Source organism: Gossypium arboreum, chromosome 3, assembly GCF_025698485.1.
Source record: "Gossypium arboreum isolate Shixiya-1 chromosome 3, ASM2569848v2, whole genome shotgun sequence".
Lineage (NCBI taxonomy): Eukaryota > Viridiplantae > Streptophyta > Magnoliopsida > Malvales > Malvaceae > Gossypium > Gossypium arboreum.
In genome coordinates, this window is record NC_069072.1 from 109,227,654 (window position 1) to 109,239,531 (window position 11,878).

The 11,878-nt window shown below is 36.1% G+C and overlaps 1 protein-coding gene across 1 annotated transcript; it reads left to right on the forward strand.

Moving 5' to 3' along the window:
- The first annotated feature begins 5,723 nt into the window (after positions 1–5,723).
- On the forward strand, positions 5,724–6,925 carry LOC108465351 (uncharacterized). The gene is made up of 3 exons (XM_017765683.1): positions 5,724–5,798; positions 6,555–6,634; positions 6,754–6,925. The coding sequence occupies exons 1-3, from the start codon at positions 5,724–5,726 to the stop codon at positions 6,923–6,925; spliced, it is 327 nt and encodes a 108-aa protein (XP_017621172.1).
- Positions 6,926–11,878: the final 4,953 nt, after the last annotated feature.

Consider the following 11,878-nt stretch of genomic DNA (forward strand, 5'->3'; position numbering starts at 1 on the left):
TAGGGATTTATGTGAAAATAGGGAGTTAAATTTAGTTTAAAGTGGAATTTGTATGAAAATATAGGATTAATTGTAAAGAAATAAAGTTAGTCTTTGTTTAGGGACTAAATTGAAAATTGGGAAAATATTGAGCCAAAATTGAAATATGCAGTATGAAATTGAATTGTGTTTTATTGATAAATTTTAATTGTTTTAATTCCGTAGCTAATGTCGTACCGAAATCTTTGACTAAAAAGGGAAAAGATAAAGTCGACGTGGAATAGCTCAGAATTCATGGTTTGTATTTCTATAATCCGAACCTAGTTACTAATTTTTGTATTTTGATTTAATGTTTATGATAAGTGGTTGAGGTAAGTATTTGACACTTTGATATTGAATTAAATTAAAGTTGATGGAAATTGATTGAATTGGTATATATATTATGATTGTATCGATTATCTAAATTGAATTGAATTCATGTGTATATGTGATTATATATAAAAAAAGGTGATACTGGATATTGGTTGTTTTTGAAATGTGAAATTAAACCTTATTAACTATATTGGGTTGAGTCGGATATAGATGGCATGCCATAGGATTGGAAGAGTTCATGGATTTTTTCGACTTCGAGTCGATGAGGCACCGGGTGCCAATTTACTTCAGTTTAACCGATGAGACACTGGGTGTCAAATTTATATAGCGTTGGGTGCAATTATTACTTTGGATTTATCCGATGAGGCACTGGGTGCCAAATTGGTGTGTTGGTTGGATCCGTGTATCCGTCCGAGTCAGAGTCTGAGTCCGAGTCGTGTTAATAGGGTAATTAAATAAAACGGTACTATGATTGATATTGGATGATATTGTATGTGAATTGAAATTGGACTAGTGATTTGAAATATGAAGATGAGACACATGAATTATGTATTCATGAATTGACTATGGAATGGATAATGCCATTGTTTGAATGAAATGCGAACCAAATTGTGAAAAACTATTTATATAGCAAGTATAATAATTGGGATATTGTGAAACAAATGAATTATGATATGCTATCATGTATGAATTCAAAGAGTTGGCATATAGTAATTGTGATGATTTTTTTTAAAATATTAATATGTGTTTATGTTTCAATTATACATTTGTAATCCCTTGTCTTTAAATATTCGGATTATAGAAATACCACTGAGTTTTACTCAGCGTATATTTTAGTTTTCCGTGCACAGGTTAGGTACTTAACTTTTGATTTTCGATTCAGCATCCAACAACAATCCCGATCTCAAACATGGTGATGTTTATCCTTTTGTGTCAGCATGTACCTATAGTATCTAAATAGTAGTTATTTTATGGTTTGGTTGTAAATGAGGTTATAAGTTTAATAATGGTTTGGTATATACATATGATTATGTGTTTGTGTTTGAAGTTATATTATGGCATGTTAAATAGATGTTTAAGTGTTCAAAAACTAGGCAAAATGGATTAAATTAGGTATGTTTATAATTTGGACTTGAATAATGCTTTAATGATATAATTTGATGATATAATTGTGGTACCAATGAGGGTACATTGGTTAGACACTTAAGATGATTGTTTTGACATGATTTGAATATGTTTGATTGTGTTTTTAACTAGTTAAATGAATGATTTTTGAATTACTTAGTGTCCAAGCTTGCAGGGAATGACAAACTTCTTGTTTAAGGTACATTCTGAGTCCACACGGCCAGACACATGGGTGTATGACTCGACCGTGTGAGACACACGACTAACACACGGGCGTGCTAGGCCATTTCGAAAGGGCACATAGTTTGGCACACAGGCGTGTGGCTTGGCGGTGTGACCCAAGTCAGAGAGTTATACGGGCACAAACATGGGGTGGGACATGGCCGTATGTCTCTATTTCAAATGGCCACACTGTCTAAGACACAGGCATGTCTCCTGGTTGTGTGAGTCACACGGCCGTGTGAACCCTGCAGCTTTGAAAATTTTTAATATTTTTCAAAAAATTTCCTGAGTTTCTGAATTAGTCTCGATTTGTTTCTAATGCGTATTTTTGGCTCAAGGGCTCAAATGAGGGGCAATATATATGAGTTTGATTGGTTTATGACTTGAATATTATATGATATGAAATGTTTGTAATTTATGTCTGTTTGATCAGTAATGCTCTGAAACCCTATTTTGGTGAAGAATATGGACTAGGGGTGTTACAATCAGAGCTAAGTTTGTTAAACATTAGTGGTCACTATTTTTGTATCCCCAGAGCCTAACCTAGCTAATAATATTGCTTGAAATTATCTATTTTACCCCTGCATGTTCTTTGTTTTATAAACTGACTTCTAGGGTAGGAATTGGGAATACAATGCCCTATAGGAAATTATACTTAGTTATACCTTGGATCTCTTGTCGCTACTCACTCATGGTATGTTTTCCCTACCTTTTCTTTAGTATACGATCTACGTTATGCCTCTACAATGAGGGCGAGGTGGTTGCGGTGCACTGTCAGTACCACCAACATGAGGATGTACCACCACTGCATAGAGATGCACCAACACCTTTGTGCGAGGATATTCATCTGGATCGAGTTGAGTATTAGATGTTTGAGATTATCGGGGCATTGCAATGTATCATTGGTGCCAATGCTACCATTGTCCGCCAGGGATTACCATTAGAGTGTCTGCAAGTTCTAGATCGTAAGGAGTTTCGAGGAGTTAGGGGAGGAGACCCTACTTGTGTTGAATACTAGTTAGAGAGAGTTACCCGTATCTTGGTCAGATGGGTTGTTTTGACAAGGATAAGCATGGTTGCGCTATGTCGTTGTTAGATGGAGAGGTTCACTGCTGGTGGGTGGCAGTCGAGCGTGGTACTGCACCCTAATGGGTTGATTGGGTCTTTTTCTTGGAGTCTTTCCTGAGAAAGTTCATGGGAGAGAAATATCTGGAGGCGAGGAGATGTAAGTTCATGGATTTGGTCCAAGGTATTCTATTTGTGAACGAATACGAGGTAGAGTTCGTGTGTTTAAGACAGTATGTACCTGAGGTGGTGGCTCAAGAGGCTAGTCTTTGTAAGTGGTTTGGACAGAACTGGGATATTAAGTTGTATCTAGTACTGCAGTCTGCTAAGGTCTTCGACGAGTTAATTGAGAAGGCCCAAGCATTAGAGGAGACTTTGGGTGAGGAGCCCAAAGCTGTTACTACTAGGACCATTAGGAGGTTGTCAGAATCTGCTAATGGATCTAGCTGGAAGGCTAAGAGAGGTTGTTTTAGGTTTGGACAATGAATTACTGCAAGCTAGGGTCCGATTAGGTAGGCTGCAAGAGCTAAGACTAGCACGAGTGATCAGGGACGTGCTATGTTTTTATTGTACGAGCATTGTAACCATAGACATTTTGGAGTGTGTTAGAGGGTGACCAGTGCCTGTATTGTTTGCAGATCGATGGAGCACCGTATTAGAGATTGCCCTATGAGGGTAGTTATGGCTAGAGATTAGCTTGATACTGCTATTGCCGTCGTTGCTATTGCACCTCCTCCGATTCGAGGAAGAGGCCGTGGCAGAGGTGATGGTGGTAGAGCGTTTGGTCAGAGAGGAGCTACTCAAGTTGAGACTGGAGATCTAGGTAGAGTATATGCAGTTAGAGAGCCCCAAACTAGAGAGGCCACGAACGTCATTATAGGTACGTTCACACTGCAGTCTTTTCCTCTTCTAGCTTTAGTAGATTTTGGTGCTACAAGATCGCTTAATCTGAGATATGTAGCCAGAGAGAGTTGGGGATTTCTGTAGAGACATCTAGGTTGGCTGTTACTGTGAGGAGTTCTCTAGGTGATAGTGTAGTAGTTGATCGGGTTTATCGACATTGTCCTCTAATGGTTCAGGGACAAGTGTTTCTTATATATCTTTTAGAGTTTCTGTTTTGGGGATTTGATGTTATCCTTGGGATGGATTGGTTGACCGAGCATTGGACAAAGGTCAACTATGAGGCGAAGTTGGTGCCTTTATGTTGTGCTAATAGCTCTGAGATTTTTGTTGTTAGGGAGAGGTTTGGGTTGCTCCCCAATGTGGTTTCTGCGCTTGAAGCCAAGAAGTTTGTCCTAAAAGTTTATGAAGCTTATTTAGCCCATGTCTTGAATGATAATAGTAGGGAGTTGAGGTTGGATGAGATTTGTGCAGTTTATGATTTTTAGGATGTTTTTCTTGAGGAGTTGCCTAGTATTTCACCGGATAGAGAACTTGAGTTTGGTATTGAGCTCTATCTTGGTACAACTCTAGTGTCAATTGCGCCTTATCGTATGGCACTTAAGGAGTTGAAGGAGTTGAAGCTCTAGTTACAGGAGTTGTTGGACCAAGGTTTCATTCAACTGAGTGTGTCACTGTAGGGAGCGTCAATTCTATTTGTGAAGAAGAAGGATGAGACTTTGAGGTTGTATATTGATTATCGCGAGCTAAATAAGTTGACCGTTGACCATCAAGAATAAATACGTACTTCCGAGGATCGATGATTTGTTTGATTAGTTTCAGGGGGCTTTGGTTTTCTCGAAAATTGGTTTGAGATCTAGGTATTATCAGTTGAAGGTAAAGGATGCGGATGTTATGAAGATGACATTTAAGACTTGTTATGGGCATTTTGAGTTTCTTGTCATGCCATTAAGGTTGACAAATGCACCCGCCACATTTATGGACATGGTTTACCATGTGTTCCATTCCTTTTTGGATTAGTTCGTTGTGGTTTTTATAGATGATACATTGGTGTACTCTCAATCAGAGGATGAGCACGACGAGCATTTAAGAGTGGTTCATCAAATTTTGGGGGATAAGTAACTGTATACCAAGTTGAGCAAGTGTGAGTTCTCACTTTGAGAGGTGACTTTTCTTGAACATGTCATTTTAGCCGAGGGTATTCGAGTTGATTTGAAGACGGTTGAGGTGATCTTGGATTGGAAGCTACGAGGTCTGTGTCTAAGGCTAGGAGTCTCTTAGGCTTAGTTGGTTATTACCGTCGTTTTGTTGAGGGGTTTTCGAGTATTACTGTTACGTTTACGAAGTTGCTACAAAAGAATATTGCCTTCAAGTGGACTTATGAGAGGTAAAGGAGTTTTAAGAAGCTGAAGTTAGTTTTGACTGAAGCACTTGTACGAACACAGCCAAAGCCTGGTAAGGAGTATGTTATTTTTAGTGATGCTTCTTACACGGGATTGGGTTGTGTGTTGATGTAGGAAGGAAATGTAATTTTTTTATGCATTGAGGCAGTTGAAATCGAATGAGTGTAGCTATCCAACCCATGATCTGGAGTTAGTTTTCCTAGCCTTTGCACTTAGGATTTGGCGTCATTATCTGTATGGTGAGAGGTGTGTAATTTACACTGATCACAAGAGTCTTGAGTATCTCCTTACCCAGATAGAGTTTAACTTAAGACAGAAGCGTTGGATTAAGTTGTTGAAGAACTATGATTGTGTGATTGGGTATCATCTGGGAAAGGCGAAAGTTGTTGCTAATGCCTTAAGTTGGAAGTCCTTAGTTGATTTGAGGGCGATGTTCACAAAGTTTCTGATTTTTCGAGGATGGTGGTTTTTGGGCTGAGCTCCCGGTGAAACTGACCCTTGTACAATAAATTCGAGAGATACAGTCGTTTGATAAGAGTTTGGCACATCGTATCTGTTAGGTTGAGTTAGGAGTTCTTAGAGTTTTTGGTCTTACTGTTGATGGTGTCTTTTGCTTCAAAGGTCGGATGTGTGTTCTGATGGACGAGGATCTGAGACATGATTTTTACCGAGGCTCATAATAGTCCATATGCTATGCATCCCGGTGGGAACAAGATGTATCAGGATCTTCGGGTTTTTTATTAGTGGCCAGGGTTGAAGAAGGACGTAGTTGATTTTATTGGTAGATGTTTAGTTTGCTAGAAGGTTAAAGCTGAGCATCAACATCTATCTGGGTTACTTCAGCTGATCAAGATTCTAGAGTTGAAATGGGAGCGAATCACAATAGATTTTGTTTTTGGATTACCGTTGACTCCATTTCGGAAGGATTTAGTTTGGGTGATACTGGATCGATTTATAAAGTGTGCTAATTTCTTACTTGTGCATATGACTTGCAATTTTCAGCAGTTGGTCGAGCTTTATGTCAAGGAGATTTTTAGATTGCATAGAGTTCCAGTTTCTATCATATCGGGCAGAGTCACGTCGAGGTTCTAGAAGATGTTGCATAAGGCTTTGAATTCGAAGCTGTACTTCAGTACAACGTATCATCCGCAATCATATGGTCAGTTTGAGAGGGTGATCCAGATTCTTAAGGATATGCTTTGGAGTTGTGCTATTGATTTTGGTGGCAGCTAGGAGTGACATTTACCGTTGGCTGAGTTCGCATACAGTTATTAGAGGAGTATCTAGATAACTCAGCTTGAGGCACTTTATGGTAGGAAGTGTAAGACTCCACTATGTTGGTTTGACATAGAGGAGAAGAGGAATTTGTGTCCAGATTTGGTTTGTGAGATTGAGGATAAGGCGAAACTTATTTGTAAGTAGTTGAAGGCTGCTTCAGACAGGCAGAAATCTTATGCTGACTTGAGACGTTGAGATATTGAGTATTAGGTTGGAGATAAGGTGTTTATGAAGGTCTCACCTTGGAAGAAGGTTTTGAGGTTCGAGCAGAAGGGTAAGCTTAGTTCGAGGTTCATTGGCCCTTATGAGGTGATTGAGCGGATTGGATTGGTTCCTTATCATCTTCTGTTGTCGCCTGAGCTTGAGTGCATCCACGATGTCTTTCATTTTCCATGCTTCGGAGGTATAGATTGGATACTTCCCACGATGTTCCTGTTGAGGAGATTGAGGTTCGATCTGACCTTTTGTATGAGAAGGAATCGATTGTGATCTTAGACCGTGAGGTCAAGGTGCTGCGCAGTAAGACGGTTCCATTGGTGAAATTTTTGTGGCGCAACCACAAGACTGAGAAAGCTACTTGAGAGCTGGAAGATATCATAAGGCATCAGTACCCGTATTTGCTCGATTCAGGTAAATTTCTGGGACGAAATTTCTTTTAAGAGGGGGAGAATTGTAAGGCCGCTAAAAATAGGTCTAGTAGTTTTAGGTAAGTTTACCGAGTTTAGAGTGAAAATTAAGAGTTAATCGGGTTTATTAGTGAATTTTTAGTTAGCTTAATTTCATTTAAAAATTGGAAAATATTATTCTGAAATATAAAAATATTTTTAGAAAAATTAATTTTATGGTTTTAAATAATTTTTAGGTAAAATAAATGTTTTGGGTCAAATTAGAATTGGAAAATTAAATTAAAATGAGGGTTTAATTGAGAGAATTTAAAATATTAATTACATAGGACCATTTTACAAAACAATGGAAATATTTGAGTGGTTCTATTACAAATTACCCATCTTTTTTGGAATTTTGGAGGGAAAGGATTATTCAGTAAAACAATGGAATTGTGGGAGTGGCTCAATGTCAATTTCCTCAATTTTTGGAAATCAGGTTGGGGTTCTTCAGTTCAAAAACGTTGCAGCCTCCTCACTACCCGATTTAAGCATTTTCTCTCATTTTTATTTTTTATTTTCAAAGTCCATATGTCAAAGATTAGATCTCATCTTTTATTCTCTCAAAATTCTCCAGAAAAGATTTCCAAAGTTGAGAAAAAACTTATCCGAGTTCTTTAAAGATCTTGATCCAATCTTCAATATTGGTGATTCTAGATCGATTGAAGGTATTTTCTCAACTTTAAGTTCATTCTAAGATTGTTTTTAATCATTATTTTCAATCTAAATTGAATAAAATGGTTTTTCAAATCTTGGTCTCTTAGCTTTTGAACATGAGATTCATCAATATTTGTGTTTCGGCTAGATTGTAAGTTTTCGGTAAGGTAGATTCGAAAGGCATTTCAGATCTATGTAGTTCATGATTTTTTGACTTTCTTGTTGTTAATGATAGCTTATACCATGTATCTTACCTCTATTTAAGATCCACATCAAGGAGGGGCCGCTACTAATTAGAATTGAGGTCCAAATACAACTACTTGATACACTTTGGCTTAATAAGCAAAGTGTGGATATGAGTGGTTTTTAAAGGCAATTGGTAAACATGCCTATTTACATTCTAAATTGAGGTTTTGAACTGTGTTTCTAGAGATTCAATTGTATTTCAAATGGTTTAGATTTCAAAATTGATTTTAATTTTATGAAAGCATATTTGTAAACTATTTATGGAAACTGTGAATAGAGTTTTTTTATATGGTTTATTTGAATTATATTGATTAATAATTGGATCATGGATTATTGTCTATTAGAGCACTTGATGATGACTTTATAGTTGGTTTTAGATCCATGGACAAAGACACTTATTGAGCTTATCTATGTGGATGTTAAAATTGCTAAGTGTCATGCTTTAAATTAAATTTTTATATATTGAATTAAGTGCTTAAATATCAGCGTCTATGCCCTATATCTTTGGTTTTATTGGCAACATTTCATGGTGGATCTATTGGTTATAGATGGCATGCCATAGGATTAGTGATTACTCACCACTACATGTGTTATATGTTAGCATAGGGCTTTAGGAGTATTGATTTTGCTAGAGTGAATAAGAGAGTGTTGAGCCTTTTTCGCCAGTCAATCATTGGCGATTTCGAGGTGACATAAGGGAGTGTGTGGCTACGCCCCACTCAACTGAAGTATTGTATTCGATATTTGGGAGATTTGAGATTCGTTTATCCAGTGCATGATCACATGTTTATATTTTTCCATGGATGTCATTTGCCAATATAAGTGTATATATTATATTTTCATATGTTATAAGATATATGATTTTTACTTATAGAATAACATGTGGAATTTTGATGTTATGATGTTGTATTGCTGCTGAAAATTTTAATCAATTGAATGCCATAATTGAGCGTGAAAATATAATTGAAACTGTGGATGTTATACCTGAAATTTGATACATGATTTGCCTTGGTTTAAGTATATTTTTTGTGTGAGTTACGTATTGAATTTACGCCCATTCACTTAGCTTTTTTAGCTCACACCCTCACAGCTTTGTGCAGAGTTTTTCCAACTTTTGGGAGTCGAGGAATAAGGGCAAGGCTGGTCCATGTTTAAGGCTACTTGGTAGTATAGATTAAGGACTTTTCTATAGATACATTAGAGGGCATTGTGGCAGTCAATTGGGATAATTTGATACACTCGTTATAGATGTTTGAGACTTACATTTGGATATTAATTTTGAGATGTTATATGTGTTTTAATGTTTGATTTTATGGTTAAATGTTGAGTGTATTACTGTATGTTTCTAAGTGATAACATGGTGATTGAAAACACGGTGATTGAAGCATGAAATTTTCACTAATACATTTTAATTGTAGTTTGTCCAGGAGTGAATATCTTTGAGACTAAGGTAAGTCCATTGTACGTTTTAATTGTTGTTTGCTAAGCATGATTTTGAATGTTTAAACTATTATAAACATGGTGTTTATTAGTTGTAATTAGATTAATTAGTGTTGTATGTATGAATTAAGGTAATAAAACTTAGCTAATATAACCTTAATTAATAAATGGATTAAGGAAAAATGGGTAATTAAAAAAAAAGATTAGATAGTTATTAGTTAGAATTGAGGTGTTATAAGCTTGGTGTGTACTTTAGGTGATTTTCTGCTGGAGAGTCACTTTGGTGACTAATGTGTCGCTTTTGATTTGGGTCGATCCGTTCCGAATGGATTTGAGGTGTCACAAGTGGTAGTGCTTATTGAAATTTTCCCCTAATTTCCCTACAAAATCTGGGGAATAAATAAAAGAAAATCCCTTACTATTTGACTAGTCATGGGGGGTCAAATCATTTCAGTTGACTCTCAACCAATCCCGTTACTGGAACAGTACTCAAGCAAACTGAGAGTACTATACCTTGGCAGTGACTCGCATATGGCGTCGTCTTATAGACAATTAAGTCTCCTACAACTTTCTCATACACTTGGTAGACTCTTCATGCTCAGCCAAAACTATAGGGCATACTCTTTGATGGATGTATTATTTCTTCACTTGAAGATACCTTGAAATTAAATCCTTGGATACCACTAATGGGCGAATACTTTAACACCAATATGCGTTAATACTCTAATTTTTCAGCAAGCGAGTAGGGTGGCGGATTATGCTACAATAGTGCGCCAAAATAGTTAAGTTGCATACCTCACTCGCATTTTTGGTTCTATCATTTTTTGGGTGTGACAACTAGGGTTCATCGGGCAAAACAATTTACATGAATTGAGAAATTGAAATGAGACATAAGGATCTTGATATTCACTTGTGAAATGTTGAACTTGAACTTGAACAAGGTATTGAAGAAATAACATTAGCATCTATGGAATTGTTTCAATCCATGGTTGTATAAGTTTTGAGCTAGTTAATCAAAATGAGATGAATTTGGCATGATATCTGATTGTGGTATTTTATGTTTTATTTACAAGTTAAAATTCACCTTATTGATGTGTGGTTTGCTATGTCTAGCCAACTATGTCAAGCTTATTAACTTATTGTGTTTAATTGAAAGCTATGGTAAGCTTTTGTTTAATACCTATGAACTTACTAAGCATTTTATATACATACCTAGTTTGTTTTTCCTTGGAGATCGACACCTTGTAGAACACATCAAGCCAGACGTACCAAAGCTCTCACTATCCTATTATTTAATTGATAGCTTTTTTTTTCATCTTGAGTCAAGGAATTGTGGCATTTATATAAGATGTCTTGATGTTGTTCTTGTTGTATATAAGTTTTTATGAGTTGATTATGGTATTGAACTTGGTTTATGTGATTTAAATGTTGGTCTTGGTATGTGGTTTAGAAATGTATAATTTGACATTTGTGATGCCTAGTTGAAATGGTATATTTTGATTCATAAGCTTAAGATGTATGACATATGAAATTACATATTTTAAAATAGATTGGCATAGGTAAAGTTGGTATGAAATGACTTGTTGAATTTGTGGTAATTTCCATTGATTTGTTGAAGTTTAAATGATGTACATGTAATGAATGTTTTGATGGAACCTTAAACTTAGATGTTTGAACTATTTGGTATGTTTGGTAAGGTTTGAAACAATTGGGAATGATATTTTGATGCATCTTTGAATGATTTAAATGGAAACTTTGAAATTGATACTAAAAATGTGCATTTTTTCCAAAATAGGGACTTAGTGTTCTGTTCTGTTGTCACGATACCATACCCTTGATATCATGAGATCGACCCTATTTTATTTTGAAAACTTTACAATTTGAGCCTCCGGTTGGGAAGTTTGGCTACTTTCTTCAAGATCGCGATACCAAACCCTAGATATCGCGACACCTATCTAACATATTTTGAAAATTTTTAGTTTAGTCCTATTTCGACCTTGGGATGGTATTGAGCTTTTGTAAGCTCGATTAAGACATGGAAATGATTGTTTATCATATTTTGAGTTTGATTAACACTTGATAACATGTATAAATACTTGTATGTTGACTGGTTGATTGTAGTTGCTCCGGCAATGAATATAGCAGCTTAGAATTCGGTCATTATGGGAATGGTATCTTCTTTATCACTTTATTACTTGATTGATATGTACACTTGCATTACAAATTTTCATACATCATGACTAGAGGTGCTCATGGGCCGGGCCAGGTTGGGCTCAACTAAAAATTTAGGCCCATTTGCTTGGCCCAACCCAAAAAATGGGCCTAAAATTTTGTCCATGCCCGACCTGGATAAAAATGCTAAAACTTAGGCCCAGCCTGTCCGTATTAATTTTTTATATTATTTTTAAATAAATATAATACATCAAAAATACTAAAAACATCAAAATAAATATTTCCCAACAAATTGAAAATAAATTTCAAAAAATATGTATACTTAATTAACACTAAGATAGATGCAAATTAACAAGC